Genomic DNA, 23,389 nt, shown 5'->3' with positions numbered 1-23,389 from the left:
GTCAGGGGTGGCACACAACTTCCTGTCAGGGGTGGCACACAACTTCCTGTCTGGGGTAGCACACAATTTCCTGTCAGGGGTGGCACACAACTTCCTGTCAGTGGTAGCACACAATTTCCTGTCAGGGGTGGCACACAACTTCCTGTCAGTGGTAGCACACAACTTCCTGTCAGGGGTGGCACACAACTTCCTGTCAGAGGGAGCACACAACTTCCTGTCAGGGGTGGCACACAACTTCCTGTCAGGGGTGGCACACAACTTCCTGTCAGGGGTAGCACACAACTTCCTGTCAGGGGTAGCACACAACTTCCTGTCAGAGGGAGCACACAACTTCCTGTCAGGGGTGGCAAACAACACGTATTGTAGGCGTACAGCGCACGTGCAGTATATACAGAATACAGGATTTCATTATCGTAACATTTAGGTTTTATGATGTTCTTCCTAGTTTCTTCAGGTAGACGTGAATGCCGTTTAGAGAACGTAAGACGAGCTGCGGGATCTTCAGGGGCTCATTGTCGGGGTCCATACTCAGCTCGAATCTGGGTAACGTCAGAGCCAGAGCGACCTTCATCTCATTCATAGCAAAGTTCTGTCCAATGCAATTCCTGTAAGTAAGGGGGAGAGAATATGGAGGTTTTGGTTCACAAAAAAAAAAAAATCTTTTTAATCAACTGGTGTCAGAAAGTGCCAGATATTTGTAACTTACTTCTATTAAAAAATCTCCAGTACTCCAGGACTTATTAGCTGCTGTATGTCCTGCAGGAAGTGGTGTATTTTTTCTAGTCTGCTGCCACCTCTGTCCATGTCAGGAACTGTCCAAAGCAGGAGAGGGATTTGCTGCTGCTCTGGACAGTTCCTGACATAAACAGGGGTGGCAGCAGACTAGAAAGAATACACCACTTCCTGCAGGACATACAGCAGCTGATAAGTCCTGGAGCCTGGAGATTTTTTTTATAGAAGTAAATTACAAATCTCTGGCACTTGCTGGGACTAGTTTGAAATTTGAAAGAACTACCCCTTTAATTGATATTACCATCATATACATAGTGTGGGATCCACCACTATGGGGGGACTCGGGTCTCATTGACCCCCATCCATCAATTCCTGACCACCACAGTCTCCATAGACTTCAGTAGACATGTGCCTCCCCCTTCCTCCCGCTCTTTTTTTAGCTGTGTTACCTGGATCCGGCGGAGAAGGGCACATACATATGGGAATGCCACTTTGATGTGTTATCGGGGGAAAACCTCAGCGGATCAAAAGCCTGAAATCATAAAAGAGTAGAAACAATTGTTTTATTATGCAAAGTAACGAGGGACGTCCACAATGTATAGGTGTGTGTGGGGGGGATTTATCAATAATATCAATAATCTATCTATCTATTATCTATCTCCTATCTATCTATCTATCTATCTATCTATCTATCTATCTATCTATCTATCTATCTCCTATCTATCTATCTATCTATTATCTATCTCCTATCTATCTATCTATCTATCTATCTCCTATCTATCTCCTATCTATCTATCTATCTATCTATCTATCTATCTATCTATCTATCTCCTATCTATCTATCTATCTATCTATCTATCTATCTATCTATCTATCTATCTATCTATCTATTATCTATCTATCTATCTATCTATCTCCTATCATATATCTATCTATCTCCTATCTATCTATCTATCTATCTATCTATCTATCTATCTATCTATCTCCTATCTATCATCTATCTATCTATCTATCTATCTATCTATCTATCTATCTATCTATCTATCTATCTCCTATCTATCTATCTCCTATCTATCTCCTATCTATCTATCTATCTCCTATCTATCTATCTATCTATCTATCTATCTATCTATCTATCTCCTATCTATCTCCTATCTATCTATCTCCTATCTATCTATCTATCTATCTATCTATCTATCTATCTATCTATCTATCTCCTATCTATCTATCTATCTATCTCCTATCTATCTATCTATCTATCTATCTATCTATCTATCTATCTATCTCCTATCTATCTCCTATCTATCTATCTATCTATCTATCTATCTATCTCCTATCTATCTATCTATCTATCTATCTATCTATCTATCTATCTATCTATCTATCTATCTCCTATCTATCTCCTATCTATCTATCTATCTATCTATCTACATATGCAAAATTACTTGATGTGGAGTCCACTCACCTCAGGATTATCCCACATACTGGGGGATCTGTTCATGCTAAATATATGAAGAAATACACTGGAACCTGTTACATTAAAGTGAAAGTTAATAATTGTATAATTCAGGAAATAATAATAATAACAGTAATAACAGTAATAACAGTAATAATAATAATAATAATAATAATAATAATACTCTTAAAAATTAAAGGGGTACTCCAGCGAAAAACTTTTTCCCAGTAATTGAAACATATTAAAAAGTTATATAACATTGTAAAATGCTTCAATAACCTATCTGCCCCCCTTCCCTATCTTTTCCCCCCTCAATCCCCCACCAGGAAGTGAAGTAAACTCATTCTTACCTAATGACTGTTGACCCCAGGCTGCTCTGTGGCAGCCATTTTGTGAAAGTGACATCATCAAGAGGAAGGCGGGTATAAGCCCTGTTAGGCCAGCCTCCCTTTGTCAGATCACTCTGGTTGCTCAGCTCTGATTGGCTAAACAAGATGTAAGCCATCTAACAGTTTTACAGAGTCAGTTAGACATCACAGGAGACAAAATGCATTGTGGGAAAGCCCAAACCAGGAAGTGAAGAAAAAAATGAAACACAAACTGGAGCTTCAGGGACCTGCAAACAGCGGGAAATGGAGACAGACTCCAGAGGGATGGTAAATGGAAAAACTATGTTTGATTGATTGTTTGTTTTTTATCAGCACTGGAGTACCCCTTTAATAAAGAAGAGCTTGTCTGTGGTGAATGGGGAGATTAGGACTTATTTAGTATCTTCATTTATTTTAAAACTTGTACTCACCTTTGGGCAGGCTCCGCCCATCTAAGAATGTGATTGGTTCCTTAAGCTGGCGAGCCACTCCTGGTACAGGCGGGTAGAGACGCATACTCTCCTTTATACACATAGTGGTGTATGGCATCTTACCCAGGTCCTCCCTGCCAACATGAAACATTTATAATAATTTACAGGGGTTTTCCCAACATAATGGATGGATTATCCTCATTCAAGTGAACAGGATCCACAGTAAGCTGCAGTAACCAGACCCGGCCACTAAAGATTGAGCGGCACCAGCAGCGGTCCACAGCATGGCAAGAGCCCGGGCTTATCTTCTCCTCTTATTTACCCGGGGATCATGCCATGCTGGGGATATATTTATATATAAATTCTCTGTTCAGATAGAAGACTACATTCAGAATGCTGGATATCCAGAGTTCAGGAGAGGGGAGATTAGGGCTGGAGACTGAGAACAGGGCTGGAGACTATTTCCCTGAGAACAAAATACTATAGACATCATTATGTGAGAATACAATAAGAAAAGAAAAACTAGGCAAAATTATGAATGAAGACCCTCAAAGCTGGAATTCAGAGGTGTTCATAGCCTTAAAGGGGAACTCCGGGTAGAGGTTAAAAAAAATGAAACTTCTGCAGAAGCATAACGCATTACTTACCTGTCTATCCCATTTGTTTTGGGGGATTTTGTTCTGTTTTGTGTTTCTGTATTTCCTGGTTGAGCAGAAGTACTCAATACTACAGGTTCCAGAATGCAATGCTTTCCCTCAGCTGTTCCATCACAGTCCCCCATCCTGCGCGAAGCTGTTGCAGAACATCTAGGCTGTGTTCACACATTGCAGTTCCATTGTGTTACTGAATTATTCGCAGTACTTTATCATTTCATTGTGGTCCCATTGTGTAATAGGCCCCTTCAACATGTTGAAAAACAAGCGACTGATATAGCAGCGATCTGCTGCCGCCGGTTCGTTGAGTAGGAGCGTCGGCAGCAGACGCTGCTATATCCTATGGGCTGCCCGGACGATCAGCGATCACTCGGGCAGCCCCCCGCAGCTCCCCGCCGCCCCCTCCCGCACTCACCCGCTGAGAGCGCTCGTTTGCTCCTCTTAACGACCCGTGTAATAGGCCCTTGAGACTAGCAAACACACACAATGTGAGACAGAGGTATGGAAGATTTGTTTTTTTTTTCACTTCCTGGATTTCTATCAGCTACCAGTGTGGCAGAACGGCACAGATACAGTAATACATTGTATAGACACATCTATATAACTTTTAATAGAAAACAAGTTTTTCTTATCCGGAGTTCCCATTTAAAGGGGCACTCCAACAAAATTTGTTTTTATTTCAAATCACTTTGTGTCAGAAAGTTATAATATTTGTAATTTACTTCTACTTCAACTTTTCCTGTATTTATCAGCTGCTGTATGTCCTGCAGGAAGTAGTGTTTTTTTTTTGCAGTCAGACACAGTGCTCTCTACTGCCACCTCTGTCCAGAGCAGCAGCAAATCCTCCTAGAAAACCTCTCCTGCTCTGGACAGTTCCTGACATGGACAGAGGTGGCAGCAGAGAGCACTGTGTCAGACTGGAGAGAATACACCACTTCCTGCAGGACATACAGCAGATGATAAGTACTGGAGATTTTTAAATAAAAGTAAATTACAAATCTATATAATTTTTTGAAACCAATTGATTTGAAACAGAAAAAATAGCTGGAGTCCTCACCATTCGACTGTGCTCCGATCTCCCAGGACCTCTCTGATCTCCTCCCGGCATTTCTCCTGGTGCTCAGGGTATTTACCCAAACAGTAGAACGTCCAGGAGACCCCGCTGGCCGTGGTATCGTGCCCCTCGAACATGAAGGTGTCCACCTCTGCCCGCAGATCTTCATCAGACAGTCCCTGACCATTCTCATCCTGGCGACCAAAGACATAGACACATCTACGTAACTGGAGACGTTAGTTTTAGGTCTCCTGCTCACGTCTGTGGCCATTTTTACGCTCAGGAAACGCTGATCAGGACGCCTTTCATCCGGGTGTCCTGGCTGTAAAAATGGAGGAGAAAAAAAGCACTCCTGCTGCACGGCTGCAGAGTCGTCCCCCTCCGGCTTCTCTCTATTTGGGCTTTGCAAATGCACAAATGATGTCACTCATGCGCCACAATGGGGGGGGGGGGGTTGGGGGGGGGAGCGCCCTCTTGTGGCCGGAATTATAATGCTGCCACCAGCCAGAAGTAACATAGAGACATAACTAATGGCTCCTGGACCCATCTACAATCTGTGACATGGTCCCCTATGTATAGCTGCACCCCTAGATCCATGGTCGTTATACAGGGAACAGTTCAGTACCTTGGCACATAATAGGATGTCCAGAAAATCCAAGTGTCTCTTCTGTTTGATCTTCTCCAGCTCCGTCTCCTGTTTCAGGGATTCTTTCCTCAGTTTAATTACATTTTCTATATGGAACAAATATCTAATTAAAGAGGTACTCCGGTGACATTTTTTTTCTTTTTTCAAACCAATTGGTGTCAGGAGGTTATATATTATGTAATTGATATTTGTAAGTTACTTCTATTTAAAAATCTCCAGTCTTCCAGTAGTTATCAGCTGCTGTATGTCCTCCAGGAAGTGGTGTATTCTTTCAGTCTGATACAGTTCTCTCTGCGGCCACCTCTGTCCATGTCAGGAACTGTCCAGAGCAGTAGCAAATATTCTTCAACTAAGTCACACAGAGTACAGGCCGCCACGGCAGAGTTCTGTACTTATTAGGCAAGGCCCCAAGTCCCTTAACCTAACTTTGCTCAAGTACCACCTACCACCTCTGTGGTGTCCCACCAGAAGTGTTCCTTATATGGCACCTGTTGCAAAGTTATCCCTAAGGTTACAAACCCACTTGCCGGATCTGCAGCGAGTCTCCTTGCTGCGTTTTTGCAGGGAGACTCGCTGCAGATCCTGGCCCTATTCTTTCAATAGCAGAGAAACTCGCAGCAGGGATGTACATCCCTGCTGCGATTTTGTCTGCAGCCCGCCCCATTAACCCCCCGGCCGCCGGACATTATACATTACCGGGTCCCCGTACCTGCTTGCTTCGGGGCTCCCGGTGTCTTCACGGCCCGCCCGGCCAATCAGTGCGCTGCGGCGGGGCAGCGCACTGATTGGCCGGGCGGAACGTGCCGGGAGCCGCCGAAGCAAGCAGGAGCGGGGACCTGGTAATGTATATCCTGCCCGCCCCCCTGCAGCCCCGATCGCCCCGCAGCCCCCGGCCGCACGATCGCCCCCAGCCCCTCAGCCCCCGGCCGCACGATCGCCTGCAGCCCCCCAGCCCCCGGCCGCACGATCGCCCTCAGCTCCGCAGCCCCCGGCCGCATGATCGCCCGCAGCCCCGCAGCCCCCGGCTGCACGATCGTGAGGTCGGGGGCTGCAGGGCTAAGGGCGATGGTGCGGCCGGGGGCTGCGGGCGATGGTGCGGTCGGGGGCTGCGGGGCTGGGGGCGATCGTGCGGCTGGGGGCGATATACATTACCTGATCCCGGCTCCTGCTTGCTTCAGCGGCTCCCGGCACGTTCCGCCCGGCCAATCAGTGCGCTGCCCCGCCGCAGCGCACTGATTGGCCGGGCGGGCCGTGAAGACACCGGGAGCCCCGAAGCAAGCAGGAACGGGGACCCGGTAATGTATAATGTCCGGCGGCCGGGGGGTTAATGGGGCGGGCTGCAGACAAAATCGCAGCAGGGATGTACATCCCTGCTGCGAGTTTCTCTGCTATTGAAAGTATAGGGCCGGGATCTGCAGCGAGTCTAGCTGCAAAAACGCAGCAAGGAGACTCGCTGCAGATCCGGCAAGTGGGTTTGTAACCTAAAGTGGTGATGAAGGTGCATTCTTTAGTTTTACCACTAGGTGCCAGTATTACGTTTAAACTCTGTTATATGTTTCACAGCTGTAGCTGCTAAAGGGTTACCGTTTATGTACCACATGGTCTGTGCAGACCAATAGGAGATACTTTGTCTTCTCTTACCTATCCCTGCTCTGTAAACATACACACAAAGCCCCTAGGGTACAATTGAGTGTTAGTAAGTTGGTCAGAGACACACGTGTATGGAGAACCCAGAGACTTTTCCTTTTGACAGTATAACTACAGACACTATGCAGTGCTAAACCCCAATAGGAGGACAAGTCAGAGATCACCCCAGCCCACACCGTGAACCTCTCTGAAAAAGTGCAGGACAGTGTCCTAGTACAGAGGAACTGACCCGGATAGAGCAAAGCAACCGTATGAAGGTCTACGTACTCTATCTCTCAGAGCAGGTGACACCGGATAATTTCGGACACTTAGCTACTCTCAGGTAACCAATACTGGGGCTTGTGTCACCCTCATAGGACGGGTACTCCAACACTGCAGGGCAGAAGGTGGTTTAGATGAAACACGGACACAAGTATTCTTCTCACAAGTATTCTTCTCTCAAGTATCTCTCTCTCTCTCTCTCAAGTTCCGGCAGAGCACACTACTACCCTGGGTTGGGGCTCTTCTGACAAACTCCTCTTCTCTTCACTGCTCAACCTTAAGCTGCACCAGCTCCGCTATTCTACCTCGGCACTAAAAGTATCTCCCAGCAAAGATCCAGTGAACACAAGTCTGTACCCAAGAAGTTGTTTGTTACCAGTGTATCCTGTATCACAAGAGACTATTAATAAAGCCTTTTTATTTATTCTGTTGGGACTCAGTGATCATTGCACCAGCACCTACACATATCGGCTACACCATCCTTGCGATTACACCATCCTTTCTGTGGGTGGCGGTACCGACAGTCCGGATGGGTCATCTCCCCACTCTGGACCACCGTGATAAGCGCCCAAGGGACCCATGACAATCCCGCAGATCAATGACCAATGGGGACCAGTATAGCCAGCCATAACATAAAAGCAGGTGTAACACCCAACCTGTGTGCTGAACTAGCATTGGCGTTACGACAGTACCATCACTGGCTAGGCTGTACTGCACTACCAACCACCATAGAAGTGGCGTCACCGCTGGACTCTGTGCTCACTTTGCTCCGCACCTGCACCCAGACACCCAGTGTTAGTACACCCGGGGGTGCTCATCACCCCTTGTGGCCACCATGACAAGTGCCCAATGAAAGCACCACCACCTAGCCCCCTGCTGTTACCCCCAGCACCCTCCATCCTTTGGGTAACATACGGGTGGTCTGACCTGTGTGTCCGTGCGCTATCCTCAGCGCTCTCCGGAAGCGGAATCCATGTGGGCTCAGGTGAAAAATAACATCATTGTGATAGGGGAAGCAGCGGGTCCGGAGTTCCACCAGCTCGGTGAGCTCATACACCGCTTTGATATATTCATTATCACTGCAAAAAGAAAAGAAAGTGATCAACCATCATATATACAGTGTATGGGTACTAGAATAGAGTGTGAGGATGACTGCAGGGACGGGGTCAGCCGGACCGGGTCCTCTGCCTCTAGGACATGTATCTAGCTGGTAACAGAGCACTGAAATACATGATCGACATTACCCCACCTATTATCCTGGCAGTCACTCTGGTAGCTGAAGGCGCATTTCATGATGGTGTCCAGGGTCATCAGGCTGACATGATGGAAAAGCTCCACTGGGTTCTTATCTGGCACCAGTTTCTCCCATTTGTCCTAAACAATAAGAATTTGCATGTGTTTAAAGGGGTATTCCACACAAACATAACTTTTGATATGTTGCTGCCCATGGTGAGACTAACAATTCCTTCGATACTTCTTATTATCTATTCAGTCTCCTTCCCCCAGTTCTCAGCTGCTGTTTTCTGCAGAAGACACAAAAATCTCTGTATAAGCCTTTCTCTCTGTCTCCCCCTCCTCCCCCCTCCCTTCTGAGACGGCTGATGTAAACAAGTCCCTGGCAGGCTTTATCTGCAACATTGTAGCTTCTTTGAAATGCTGAGAGGGTTAATCTGAGGTCAAATTGCTAATGAACTCACTGTGATTAACCCTCCCAGCATTACAAAAAGCTACAATGTTGCGGATAAAGCCAGACAGGGACATATCTACATCAGTCGTCCCTGAAGGGAGGAGGGGGAGACAGAGAGAAAAGCTCACACACAGATTTTTGTGTTTTTAGCAGAAAGCAGCAGCTCAGAACTGGGGGAAGGAGACTGAATAGATAATAACTAGAGATGAGCGAACGTGCTCGCCGAGCTTGGTACTCGATCGAGTATTAGGGTACTTGATGGTACTCGCGATTCTCAAGGAAATCTCATCATTCGTTTCCTGTAAGTTTGGGCGCTTTTTCGCAGCCAATAAACATGCAGGAGACTCTTTGGTACATCCTGCGATGACGTGGGACCCATACATGTCAATAGCAGCGATTGGTTGGCCAGATCAGATGACCCTGCCATATAAAACTCGGCGCCGGCAGTGCTGGCTTCAGACGCATGCTGTGAGAGATCAGGGACAGAGCTGCTGCTGGTCAGGGAGAGTGTCAGTGTAGGATATAGCGTTCCAGTAGGCAGGGTATATACTAGCAATACAAACAAACAGACCTTTTCAGGGCTAAAAGCTTTTATTAATAGTATTACTACAGACTGCTGGCTGGGAGTTGCAGTGCTGCTACCGCGATTTAACCAGCACACTGTGGTGACCGGCTGCTGGCAGAAAGGGGGCATTAGGTGTTGCATACACACCCCTAAGAAGTGCTCAGTGTACTCCTTTTTGATTTTGGCGCTGGTGGTCCTGGTGTACTGCACTGTACAGCTGGGATATGTAGTGCATCCTGCATTGAACTTACTTCACTGCTCATATTGTATTGGGGTGACAAAGCTTGTGTACAGTTGTTGCCCATACCAGATAGCACTGTCAAGCCCCCCCTAAACTAGTGGGCACTACGCTATATTGCTTCTGTATCACTTCTAATAGCTCTCTGTGTGCTCACTGTCATGCTCTGACGTCACACTACGTCTGCGGAGGAGCGGGACTGATTACCGGGGGCCCGCCGATCACGCCCCCGCCAACCAGCCTGCTGTTTTATTTAATTTTTTTGGCCTAGCCGTGGCCGGGGCCTCACCACCACCGGTCGAGAGGCATCAAGTGTACCCTTGATGGTGACTGACAGCTGGCCTAGCCGGATTGTACCGTACAGCCCCCCAAAACTAGAGGGTACTACACTGTATTGCTGGGATTTGTGGTACATCCTGCATAGAACTTCACTGCTGGCCCACGTGTTCAACCTAGTGTTGCAGCTGTTTCTTAAGACCTACCCGAATTTGGCTGACTTGCTCACCAAGGTGTGGCGCATCTGTGCGCATTTCTGCAAGTCAACCACAGATGCTGCCACCCTTAGGGCAGTGAAAAGGCGCTTGCAACTGCCGGCTCACAGACTGCTCACAGACGTGCCCATGAGGTGGAATTCCACCTTCCAGATGGTAGCCAGGGTTTACCAGCAACGCAGAGCCATTGTGGAATGCCAGATGTCAACCTCAGTTTTGTCCATTTCAAACCAAATGATTTGTGGTCCATATGCCTACCTCTGCCATCCATGTTGACTACTGGTGTGCCTGCCCTTGCCTCCTTTTGGCTGGGCCTTAAAGCGACTCTGTACCTACAATCTGACCCCCCCAAACCACTTGTACCTTCGGATAGCTGCTTTTAATCCAAGATCTGTCTTGGGGTCCGTTCGGCAGGGGATGCAGTTATTGTCATAAAAATAACTTTTAATCAAGCAGCGCTGTGTCTAACGGCCAGGGCTTACATTCAGAGCCGGACTGGGGCTGAAAAGCAGCCCTGGCACAAAACCCCCACCAGCCCCCATATATATCGTCGCCCCCCCCCCCCCCCCCCCACACACACACACACCCATTTCGCCAGCTATTTCGAACAGAAGAATTTTTTGCTCTACTTGGTCACATTACTTTCTTACATATGTGAAGCCCAGAATTATCACAGAAGAAAAATAAGTGTACACTACCAATATAATCAATAATACCGCCATACACTGACCATATAGTCACCAGATACCAGGTGTACACAGATGCAGCAGACTATTACACCCTCAAGACTACAGAATAGAATACAGCAGTGATATCACATACCAGGTGTACACAGATGCAGCAGACTATTACACCCTCAAGACTACAGAATAGAATACAGCAGTGATATCACATACCAGGTGTACACAGATGCAGCAGACTATTACACCCTCAAGACTACAGAATAGAATATAGCAGTGATATCAGCTACCGGGTGTACACAGATGTTGCAGAGTATTACACCCTGCAGACTATAGAAGAGTATACAGCAGTGATTAGACGCAGTCACAGGTAGAATACAGAACAATTCCAGCGGATCTGTCCGCTCTTCTGTCATTGTGCTGTTCCCCGATCAGACTCCTAAATAAATTATCCCAGACCCCTGACTAAATGGAATCTGCCTCTTACTCGCACAGTAAACACTTGCTGATATTATTATTACTATGTCACACACTATTAGTACTATTATATAGTGTGTGAGCAGCAGGACTGTCCTCAGAAGATGCAATATTAGCTGTCAGCAGGGGCAGACACAGACAGCAGAGGTTCCCTGTGCAAGGATGTGCCTGAGCCCCCCATAACCTAAGTGTCCCCCCACTCTCGCCCCTACATAAGTGATTACACTGGACTCACAGGTGACGTCTTCTCTGATCGGAGTCGCTCACTTTATTTTTTTCTTCCCCATCAGGCCCGGCCATCATGACTAATCTCCCAAGCACAATTCATCTCCCCAGTATCTGCCAGACAAAGAATTTAGGCTCCTGGCATTACCACCAACCTTACTTCTATACACAGTCCCCATGTATTGCCACACACTGTAATAGTACCCACTCTGTGCCCATATAATAGCCCTCTCTGCACCCCCATATAGTACACAAAGCCCCCTTTGTGACCTCATATAGGGTATATATATCCCCACTGTGCCCCCATATAGTGTATATATATATATATATCCCAACTGTGCCCCCATATAGTGTATTTATATCCCCACTGTGCCCCCATATAGTATATGTATATCCCCACTGTACCCCCATAGAGTGTGTATATATATCCCCACTGTGCCCCCATATAGTGTATGTATATCCCCACTGTGCCCCCATATAGTGTATGTATATCCCCACTGTGCCCCCATATAGTGTATGTATATCCCCACTGTGCCCCCATATAGTGTATGTATATATATATCCCCACTGTGCCCCCATATAGTGTATGTATATCCCCACTGTGCCCCCATATAGTGTATGTATATCCCCACTGTGCCCCCATATAGTGTATGTATATATATCCCCACTGTGCCCCCATATAGTGTATGTATATATATCCCCACTGTGCCCCCATATAGTGTATGTATATCCCCACTGTGCCCCCATATAGTGTATGTATATCCCCACTGTGCCCCCATATAGTGTATGTATATCCCCACTGTGCCCCCATATAGTGTGTATATATATCCCCACTGTGCCCCCATATAGTGTATGTATATCCCCACTGTGCCCCCATATAGTGTATGTATATCCCGACTGTGCCCCCATATAGTGTATGTATATATATCCCCACTGTGCCCCCATATAGTGTATGTATATATATCCCCACTGTGCCCCCATATAGTGTATGTATATCCCCACTGTGCCCCCATATAGTGTATGTATATATATCCCGACTGTGCCCCCATATAGTGTATGTATATATATCCCCACTGTGCCCCCATATAGTGTATGTATATATATCCCCACTGTGCCCCCATATAGTGTATGTATATCCCCACTGTGCCCCCATATAGTGTATATATATATCCCCACTGTGCCCCATATAGTGTATATATATATCCCCACTGTGCCCCCATATAGTGTATGTATATATATCCCCACTGTGCCCCCATATAGTGTATGTATATCCCGACTGTGCCCCCATATAGTGTATGTATATCCCCACTGTGCCCCCATATAGTGTATGTATATCCCCACTGTGCCCCCATATAGTGTATGTATATCCCCACTGTGCCCCCATATAGTGTATATATATATCCCCACTGTGCCCCATATAGTGTATATATATATCCCCACTGTGCCCCCATATAGTGTATGTATATATCCCCACTGTGCCCCCATATAGTGTATGTATATCCCGACTGTGCCCCCATATAGTGTATGTATATATATCCCGACTGTGCCCTCATATAGTGTATGTATATATATCCCCACTGTGCCCCCATATAGTGTATGTATATATATCCCCACTGTGCCCCCATATAGTGTATGTATATATATCCCCACTGTGCCCCCATATAGTGTATGTATATATATCCCCACTGTGCCCCCATATAGTGTATGTATATCCCCACTGTGCCCCCATATAGTGTATGCATATCCCCACTGTGCCCCCATATAGTGTATGTATATCCCCACTGTGCCCCCATATAGTGTATATATATATCCCCACTGTGCCCCCATATAGTGTATATATATATCCCCACTGTGCCCCATATAGTGTATATATATATCCCCACTGTGCCCCATATAGTGTATATATATATCCCCACTGTGCCCCATATAGTGTATATATATATATCCCCACTGTGCCCCCATATAGTGTGTATATATATATCTCCATTGTGCCCCTCCATTGTGCCCCCCTCTGCGCTCCATATAGTGTTCATATGCCCCCCTCTATGCCCCATATAGTTTTTAAATGCCCCCTTTGTGCCCCATAGTGTACTATGCCCCCTCTTTGTTAAGCCCTTGTTATGCTATCCCTCCTCTGTGCCCCGTATTTTGTACCCCCTCCATGCCCCCCAGAGAACCCCCTCTGCCCCCTAGGTACCCCAAATAGTTATTCTATCCCCCATATCTTGCTCCAATTATTACGCCGCCCCAGCAGTGCCACCACCCACAGTGCCCCCACCCGCGAAAAAAAAATAAATCTCACCTGTCACCCGTTCCTGCCGCTCCTCCACCGGCAGCGCGTGGCATCTCGCTCATCTTCCGGCGCAGGCAGCATAGTACAGGAGACTCTGCCTGGGCCGGACGTCGCAGCCTCTATCAGACGTCAGCGTCAGCGTGTGCGTCTTAAAGACACACGCACACGCTGACGTCTGATAGAGGCTGCGACGTCCGGCCCAGGCAGAGTCTCCTGTACTATGCTGCCTGCGCCGGAAGATGAGAAAGACGCGCGCTGCCGGAGGAGGAGCTGCAGGCCTGGAATGGGTGACAGGTAAGTTGTTGTTGTTTGTTTTTTTCCCCCTCCCGGCCCACCACGCAGTCTTCAGCCCGGCAGCGGCCCTCTGCAACTGATTAAGCAGCACAGCGGCAGAGGGCCGCGGCGGGGCTGTTTATTTATAATGTCTTTTTTTTTTGCAGTCTGGGTGGCCCACGGACTGGTAATCCGGCCAGCCCAGCGGGCATTTGCCCGATTTGCCAGATTACCAGTCCGGGCCTGCTTACATTTGTATATCCATTAGGCTGGCACACCCTCTCTGTTCCTCCTCCCCACCCTCCTCAGCATCAGGAATGCTCCAGGCAGATTGCTTCCTATTCCCCACCTGTTTGTATAATGAACATGGGCTGGATCGTTAATACACCTGTGCAAAGCTCAAACAGCAGTAAGTGTTGAGGAGGGTGGGAAGGAAGGACAGAGAGGGTGTGCCAGCCTAATGCATATACAAATGTAAGCCCCGGCCGTTAGACACAGCGCTGCTGGATTAAAAGTTATTTTTATGACAATAACTGCATCACCTGCCGAACGGACCCCAGGACAGATCTTGGATTAAAAGCAGCTATCCGAAGGAACAAGTGGTTTGGGGGGGACAGATTGTGGGTACAGAGTCACTTTAACTGGCATCCATGTCGACTACTGCTGGGCCTATAGTTTACTGGCGTCTCTAATTTTGCCTCATTGTTTTGTCCATTTCGTACCAAATGATTTGTGGTCCATATGCCTACCTCTGGCATCCATGTAGACTACTGGTCTGCCTGCCCTTGCCTCGTTGTTGCTGGGCCTTAACTGGCATCCATGTAGACTACTGGTGTGCCTGCTCTTGCCTCGTTGTTGCTGGGCCTTAACTGGCACCCATGTTGACTACTGGTGTGCCTGCCCTTGCCTCCTTTTTGCTGGGCCTTAACTGGCATCCATGTTGACCACTGCTGGGCCTTTACTGGCATCCATGTTGACTACTGGTGCATACCTCCCAACTTTGGCTGAGAGGAAAGAGGGACATGGACACACCCCTAACCCCACCCAAAGACACGCCCTATCCCCAAGACACGCCCCTAACCCCCAAGACACGCCCCTACCCTCCCATATCACGTCTTCCACTGTAGTGCCACATTGGTTTTCTTGCAGAAAAAAATGGTTTGACCAGGATGGTAAGTATAGCACTTTAACTTATATCTCTTTTCCTTCAGAGCTAACTCTTGGCTTTGGCTCATTTCCTCTGCAAAAAAAAATCTTTTTAATTTCTGAAGACTGTAGCTGGCGATAAGTGATAAAACTTAGAATATAACATATTGTGGATTACATCCCTACACTGAATGGAGAGATATATACACACTCAGTAGGAAGATAAGTATATAATACACTGCTGTATACCTACACTGAATGGAGAGATATATACACACTCAGGAGGAAGATAAGTATATAATACACTGCTGTATACCTACACAGAATGGAGAGATATATACACACTCATACAGGAGGATAATAAGTATATAATACACTGCTGTATACCTACACAGAATGGAGAAATATATACACACTCATACAGGAAGATAAGTATATAATACACTGCTGATCACCAGGGCTGTATTTACAGCTTGGGCTGCACTAGGTCTCAATACGCCCGTTGTGAAGGCCCATTTGAACACGCCAATTATCGCTATTAGCAAAAGATCTAAATATCACCAACATATATGACTAAATAATGCCACCATACAATAACTTAAAGTGACTGTACCACAAGGCCCAGGCTGAAGCATTGGAGGCGGGCTGACCCACCCTTATGGGAAGAAACTCCAGCCCCTCCATGACGTGACTGCATTAGAATCAATGGAACCCTATCATAGAGGGGCGGGGGTTTCCCCCCACTAAGGGTGGGTCGGCCTGCCTCCAGTGCTTCAGCCTGGGCCTGGTGGTACAGTCACTTTAATGCCGCTACCGTAGACTAACTGCATAGCATGATAAATAAAGTACCTCTAGTAATTGCCAAGTTGCATTATATAAGCAAGAAAAAAAAATTCCTGTAGTGCTTCTCTAACTCCCCACTTTTGGCCATAAGTACCAAGGCCTATTTTTCAAATCTTTGTGAAACTTAAAGTGTACTGATCGTCTTTCTCTGGTGGCAGGATATCCTGTATATGCGCGCAGCGGAGATGGAATACTTCTGGCAGTGTCGTTGCATACAGTGCAATTGATGGTATTGTTGGACCTTCACAGGTACTGTAGCATGGTGGCAGCATTTTGACAGCGTATCCTGCCACCAGCGAAAGATGATCGTTACACTTTAAGGCTATGTTCATATTCTGTACAAACAACAACCGTTCAGCTTGAATGGCCGTTGTTTAACACAACCTACGGCTGGAGTTATTGAACACGTTCATTACTTCTGACCATAGTTAGCGTTAAACAACAGTTGTTCACGTGGAACGGCCGTTGTTTGTACAGCATATGGACATATATGTGGTCACCAGTAGCTGCGCAATCATGGCAGCATTGTACATCTATTGGTGACCACATAGGGACATGGATTAAACTACATACATGGACCAGAATTGTGGGGAAACAGTATTAAAGGTGATATCCTCTCTTTTAGGAGTGATTCTCTATTATCAGGAGTGATTCTCTATTATCAGGAGGGATTCTCTATTATCAGGAGGGATTCTCTATTATCAGGAGGGATTCTCTATTATCAGGAGGGATTCTCTATTATTATCTCTCTGTACCCTCTGGACTGCCAGGATGAGTTTTAGCTACTATGTAAAGTTAAGTTGTGGCTCTGCCTCCTCAGCCTAATGCAGCAGCCTGCTGGGAGTAGTAGTATTAGAAGTCATCTGATTACTCCCCCTAGAGAAGGGGCTTTCCTTATAGTGACTTTAGGGGACATCAGACAATACACAGATAATGAGCACTTCATCCACAGTCCCTCCAGGTCACTGTCTGCCGTCCAGGCTGGTCAGGCAGAGAAGCCTCATTCATCACACTTAACTCCTTCCCTCCTGGCAGTGCCTGGTAGTGTCAGCAGCTGGCTGACAGACATGATAGCAGACAGCTAACCTCAGTGCACAGCAGGGAAGGGGTTAAGTCACTCCCATCCTCCCCTCCCCCCTTCTCTGCTGAGTCCGTACAGTGCTCTGGGTGCTCAGCACAGAAGGTGGGGGATGTGCTGACTCCAAAGGTAACTTAACCCCTTCCCTGTAAACTGCCTCCTGCTCGGCCTCATTAACACCCCCCAATCCCCTGATACCGGGCCGTGCAGCAGCAGTGCTCCTCTTCTCCCTCCTTCGCGGTCTTCTGGTGGGCGGGAGCAGGGAGTAGTTCCCCAGCCGGCTGATACACTCCTGAGGCCGGGAACAGACTCATCAGAGGGAGTTTGTATCTCCCGCACTCTTGTGGCCGGAGGCAGAATGCAGCTTCCGGTCACAGGAGCCAGCCAATCACAGCCCCGCATCTGCCAGCGTTCACCAGGAGCACTCGTAGTTAAAGGGCCAGCTGTGTTTTGGGAAGCGGGACACTTGGGGCCCGTTCCGGGACGGCGGGACATGACCCCAAAATCGGGACTGTCCCGCCGAAAACGGGACGGTTGGGAGGTATGCTGGTGTGCCTGCCCTTGCCTCCATGTTGGCTACTGCTGATCCTGCCTGGCCTCCATGTAACTACTGTTGCTCCTGCCTGGCCTCCATGTTAGTTACTGTTGCTCCTGCCTGGCCTCCATGTTGGTTACTGTTGCTCCTGCCTGGCCTCCATGTTGGCTACTGCTGATCCCGGCAGTTCTCTGTGTGCTCAATGCCATGCAGTGTTTGGCCTAATTTTGGGGAGGCTCACTTTCTTCCTCACTCATTTTTAATGGTTCTCTGTGAGCTCACTGCCATGCTAGGTCTGGTATAATTTTTGGAAGGCTGACTGTCTACCGCTTCTACCTTGTTCACTCTGTCCTCACCGCTATGCTGTGTCAGGCTGAATTTTTGGGTGGTTCATGATAAGCTACCTCTGTTTTAATGGTTCCCTGTGTTCTCACTGCCATGCTGTGTCAGGCTGAGTTTTTGGGTGGTCCCTATGCCTACCTCTGTTTTAACCAGGCTGTTGCACAGAATTAGGCATAATGGTGCAATTAGGCAGCCTCAGAGGCATGCATACATGCTGCCCCTGCTGTTTCCTGTCCATTTCTGTTGTGTTTCCATCAATTTCTGAGGTTGACAGGTTTTCACACGACCTTCTCTCTACCAAACTTGAGTCCCCTCAAAAAATGCTCGAGTCTCCCACTGACTTCAATAGGATTCGTTACTCGAAACGAGCACTCGAGTATTGGGAAATACTCGTCTCGAGTAACGAGCACCCAGGCATTTTAGTACTCGCTCATCACTAATAATAACAAGTATGGAAGGAATTGTTAGTCTCACCATAGGCAGCAACATATTAAGGCTATGTTCACACTACTTAAATCTACGGCCGTAGTTCTCGCCGCAGAACTACGGCCGTAGATTTGCGGGGTGGTACTTAAGTACCGGCCGTGATGATCCGGGCTGAGACCGGCCGTTCCGTGACCCGGCCGGAGTCACGGAACGGCCGGTCTCATACGCAGTGTGAACATGGCCTAAAAGTTATGTTTGAATTGAATACCCCTTTAACACAAAAAACTGCTATGAGCAAATAACCACACCGAGGTTGATCACCTCCCTCTACCCTCCTTTCTCCTGCTTTACACTAGATGGGTTACTGGAGGACCGAGGAGGGTTGTGACCCTGTAATATCTCCTTACCAGCATGACATTAGCACAGTCGGACATTATACGGACATACGGCTTCAGAACATCATAATGAAATCCGGGGGTCAATAGTCTTCGGTGCTGAAACCATTTCTGTCCTGACAGCACCAGCAAACCTTTCCCTGAAGGATATAAGAGAAGTAGATAAGTCAGAGAGGTGGAGAACTGTATCAACTGGAGCAGGATGTACTGATACTGTAATCTATTCAAGGTTTTTTATAGGGATTTGCTGCTGCTCTGTACAGTTCCTGACATGGACAGAGGTGGCAGCAGAGAGCACTGTGTCAGACTGGAGAGATACACCACTTCCTGCAGGACATGCAGCAGCTGATAAGTACTGGAAGACTGGAGATTTTTTTATAGAAGTTTACAGATCTGTATAACTATATATATATATATATATATATATATATCAGTGCACAGTTATGAGCCTTAAAAACAAGTAAGATTCCCGCCCAGCTCACGGCATGTTGCGGTGTCCCACTATCCTGCGTTCCCTTTATCAGCTTCCATATTGTAGAGTTGCAGTGGTCCGGGATACCCCTTTAATTATATTATACCGTTATACTTATATGATATATGATACCATTTGCCAGTCAATGTTACATACCAATCCAAGGAGTCAGGAAGTAATAGCCAAAGTTGTCCTTTGGATCTGTAAAGAATAATATATGCACTTAGGATATATACAGAAGACATGACGAGGCGTACAGCTCTGATTAAAGATGTTTGTGTCCACAAAAAATAAAATTAAAGCAGTCTCTTTTAAATCAACTGGATTCAGAAAGTTATATAGATTTGTAATTTTACTCTATTTAAAAATCTCCAGTCTTTCAGTACTTATCAGCTGCTGTATGTCCTGCAGCAAGCAGTGTATTATTTCTAGTCTGACACAGTGCTCTCTGCTGCTACCTCTGTCCATGTCAGGAACTGTCCAGAGCAGGAGAGGTTTTTCAATGGGAATATGCTTCTACTCTGGACAGTCCCTGCCATGGACAGAGGTGGCAGCAGAGAGCACTGTGTCAGACTGGAAATAATACACCACTTCCTGCAGGACATAAAGCAGCTGATAAGTACTGGAAGACTGGAGATTTTTAAATGGACGTCATTTACAAATCCATCTAACTTTCTGAAACCAGTTGATTTGGAAGACATTTTTTTTGCTGGAGTACCCCTTTAAGAACAGAATATCAGTGACTAAATTCTGACAATCCTATAATTTAGGATTATTACAAAATCCCACAAAACCTTGTGCTTGTTCTTTTATGATGTTCTACAAAGGCCAAAGGTCAGCAGCTTTTCTTATTACTTTTCGCTAGATGGTAAAACATTCTATGAAGTGTGATAGATCATTCACGGCCATACTAAAAAGAACAAAGAAAACTAAAGAGCTAAAAAGCCAGCATTGTTACTCCCCTTGTCTGGACAGAACGGCTTTCACATAGTCTGGATGATAGACAACGAGAGAGGCAAAGAAACTCCCAAACCACAAGGGGAAGGCGGAGTCATACTGTTTGGCGTAACTGCTCACAACGTCCAAATCATTCCCGTCTTGTTTCATCTGTTAAGAGGAAGAAAAAATGTTAAATAGACAGGAGAAATAACTCTTACTCCAATCCGTCGCTCCAGTGCTGAGATATAAGCTTAAAAATTTTATGCAAATTGAGCTTTAATTTGGAGATGGGGACGATTTTATGCAAATTACTATTAAAAAAAAAAGTCCGGTGGTGCAAAAACCCGAAACATTTTGCCTTGTGTTTTCAAACTAACACTCAGTTTGCATATCTCAGCGCTGGAGCGACGAACTGGAATAAGAGTTATATCTCCTGATCCATGATAAGAAAACCTATTGTACACTGCCTTTATTTTAGTTGCTGCTGACTGGTCCATTTTTAGGGTGCGTTCACACCTACAGGATCCGCAGCAGATCCGCAGCAGATTTGATTGTGCAGATTTGATGCTGTGTTCAGTTATTTAAATGAAATCTGCTGCGGATCCGGCAAGTGTGAACGTACCCTTCAGGGGATTCTCTGGCAATTGTTTTTTTCTTTCAAATCAGCTATTTATATAGATTTGTAATTTACTTCAATTTAAAAAAAAAAAATCTCCAGTATTCCAATACTTTTCAGCTGCTGTATGCCCTGTAGGAAGTGGTTCCTGTTCCTGACATGGACAGAGGTGGCAGCAGAGTCATATGCCTCTTTGTGAATCTGGAATCTAATTTAATATCCCCCCATTATGTTCACCTTATATAACAGCCACATTATGAGCTCAGATCTGGCACAAAGGGCATCTATCATTCTTTCCATAGTAATTCCTGCTTTCCTGGACATCACACAACCATCACACATCCCTCTAAGCATAATAATTCCTGATATCCTCTTCCATTCTGTGAAAACAATACAGTTTTGCGACGCCGTTGCGGTTTTAACGAACTTCGTCACGAACCTTTTGCAAAGTTCGTAACGAATCTGGTTCGTAACGGTTCGGTTCGCTCATCCCTAATCAGGAGTTTTGATCAGTGGGGGGTCCTGATGCTGAGACCACCCTATCAGACCCTCTTAGTGCACCTTTAGTTTTTGCACCTGCATTCATCTAAATTTATACGACTATATCGATGGTTTTTAGGGACCAATTATGGCCACAACACCTGGCTGGCGTCTGTGTTCATTAAACGTGATAAGAAGTGGATTTCAGCTCTGTATGTAAACAGTGATAAAAAGCAGAGACCATAAAACGTTACGTATATCAGAACGTAGATCAACCTTCTGTTCTCCAGCACTGATATTCCTAGAAGTGCGGAGATCCTGTGTTGTCACCTACTGACTGTGGCATCTGTTACTAAGAAGCAACTTAAAGGGGCACTCCGAAGATTTGTAAACTATTTCTATTTAGAAATCGCCAATCTTCCAGTACTTATCAGCTGCTGTATGTCCTGTAGGAAGTGGTGTATTCTCTCCAGTCTGAAACAGTGCTCTCTGCTGCCACCTCTTGCTGTCCAGCACAGTAGCATATCCCCATAGAAAACCTCTCCTGCTCTGGACAGTTCCTGACATGGACAGAGGTGGCAGCAGAGAGCACTGTGTCAGACTGAGAGAATGCACCACTTCCTGCAGGACATACAGCAGCTGGTAAGTACTGGAAGACGAGAGATCTAAATAGAAGTAAATTACAAATCTATATGACTTTCTGATAACAATTGATTTGAAAGCAAAAGATTTTCGCCGGAGTACTGCTTTAAATATTACCCACCTCATGGACGTTACCATACAGCCAGTGACGCTTAGGACCCGGGAAAGCACTGAAGACTCTCTCCAGCTTCTTCTGTCTCAGGTAGAGACTGGAGACTTTGTAGAGCAGGTACAGGGCGCACAGGGTGGCGGCATAGTACAAGAGATCAAAGGGGCTCAGGGAGAGGAGAGCGGGCAGCATGGAGGACGTCATGGTTGGGTTTAGTTCTGGGCTATACACTCAGCCATATATATATTAGTGACGGGAGGAGCTGCACATTTACAAGTCCAAAGGACAGGGCAATAACATAGAGGAGGAGGAGAGAAAACTGTGAGGAAAGTGTGTACATAGGTATGGAAGAATGTAGTGGAGTTCTAATCCGCCAGTTACCGATACATTGTAGCAGCTGCTGATATACCGCGCTTCCCTGAGAATAAGACAGTCTCATATATTTATATTTGCTCCCACAGATGCACTCGGTCTTATTTTCAGGGAATACTTTATTTTTCCATGAAGAAGAAATCACATGCACAGCACAGACACCAGGGGGAGCTCATCACAGCAGACTCATACAGCACAGCAGGGACAGCGTACGGTATGGTGGCTTCTGGCTACCAGGGGGAACTCTCCACAGTACGCTCGTATAGCACAGCAGGAACAGTGTACAATATGGCGGCTTCCGGCCACCAGGGGGAACTCACCACAGCACGCTCATACAGCACAGCAGGGACAGCGTTTGGTATGGTGGCTTCTGGCCACCAGGGGGAGCTCACCACAGCAGACTCATACAGCACAGCAGGGACAGCGTACGGTATGGCGGCTTGTGGCCACCAGGGGAACTCTCCACAGCACGCTCGTACAGCACAGCAGGGACAGTGTACAATATGGCGGCTTCTGGCCACCAGGGGGAGCTCACCACAGCACGCTCGTACAGCACAGCAGGGACAGAGTACAATTTGGCAGGAGGCGATGGGATAACAGCAGACTGTGCACAGCTATACATCTTGCAGTAGGGGACAATGGGGATGGCAGAAGACGATGGGCCTTTTGATGCCTTGCATGCTCATTTACAAGTGATGGCCGCAGAAGGGAACATTGGGGTTGGCTGCAGGTGACGATCTTCATGTCCTGCATGCAGCTGCTCTGTAATGGACGGTGAGGATTGGGGACAACAGCGGCTAAAAAAAAAAATCACAGC

The 23,389-nt window shown here is 46.7% G+C and overlaps 1 protein-coding gene across 1 annotated transcript; it reads right to left on the bottom strand.

Moving 5' to 3' along the window:
- Positions 1 to 380: 380 nt before the first annotated feature.
- On the bottom strand, positions 381 to 22,439 carry LOC138798860 (cytochrome P450 4B1-like). Its single transcript, XM_069979473.1, has 12 exons — positions 22,213 to 22,439; positions 20,379 to 20,521; positions 19,571 to 19,617; positions 18,955 to 19,082; positions 8,498 to 8,622; positions 8,176 to 8,327; positions 5,320 to 5,426; positions 4,698 to 4,888; positions 2,988 to 3,121; positions 2,198 to 2,262; positions 1,182 to 1,264; positions 381 to 605 (listed from the first exon to the last, which is right to left on the bottom strand). Exons 1-12 carry the CDS (start codon positions 22,402 to 22,404, stop codon positions 428 to 430), a joined length of 1,545 nt encoding a protein of 514 aa, XP_069835574.1. The 5' UTR covers positions 22,405 to 22,439; the 3' UTR covers positions 381 to 427.
- Between the last annotated feature and the right edge of the window lie 950 nt (positions 22,440 to 23,389).

The sequence above is a fragment of the Dendropsophus ebraccatus genome, chromosome 8 (assembly GCF_027789765.1).
Source record: "Dendropsophus ebraccatus isolate aDenEbr1 chromosome 8, aDenEbr1.pat, whole genome shotgun sequence".
NCBI classification, from domain to species: Eukaryota; Metazoa; Chordata; class Amphibia; order Anura; family Hylidae; genus Dendropsophus; species Dendropsophus ebraccatus.
The sequence above is the reverse complement of the archived record's forward strand: the minus strand, read 5'-3'. Positions and strand labels throughout refer to the sequence as shown.

Bases quoted from the DNA above. Each gene is read 5' to 3' on its own strand.
- LOC138798860 (XM_069979473.1), bottom strand. From the start codon at position 22,404: ATGACGTCCTCCATGCTGCCCGCTCTCCTCTCCCTGAGCCCCTTTGAT. The intron at 19,083-19,570 runs GTATGTAACATT...TATATCCTTCAG, and splicing joins CTTCCTGACTCCTTGGATTG to GGAAAGGTTTGCTGGTGCTG. The intron at 5,427-8,175 runs GTCAGACCACCC...TGTTCCATATAG, and splicing joins GATAGCGCACGGACACACAG to AAAATGTAATTAAACTGAGG.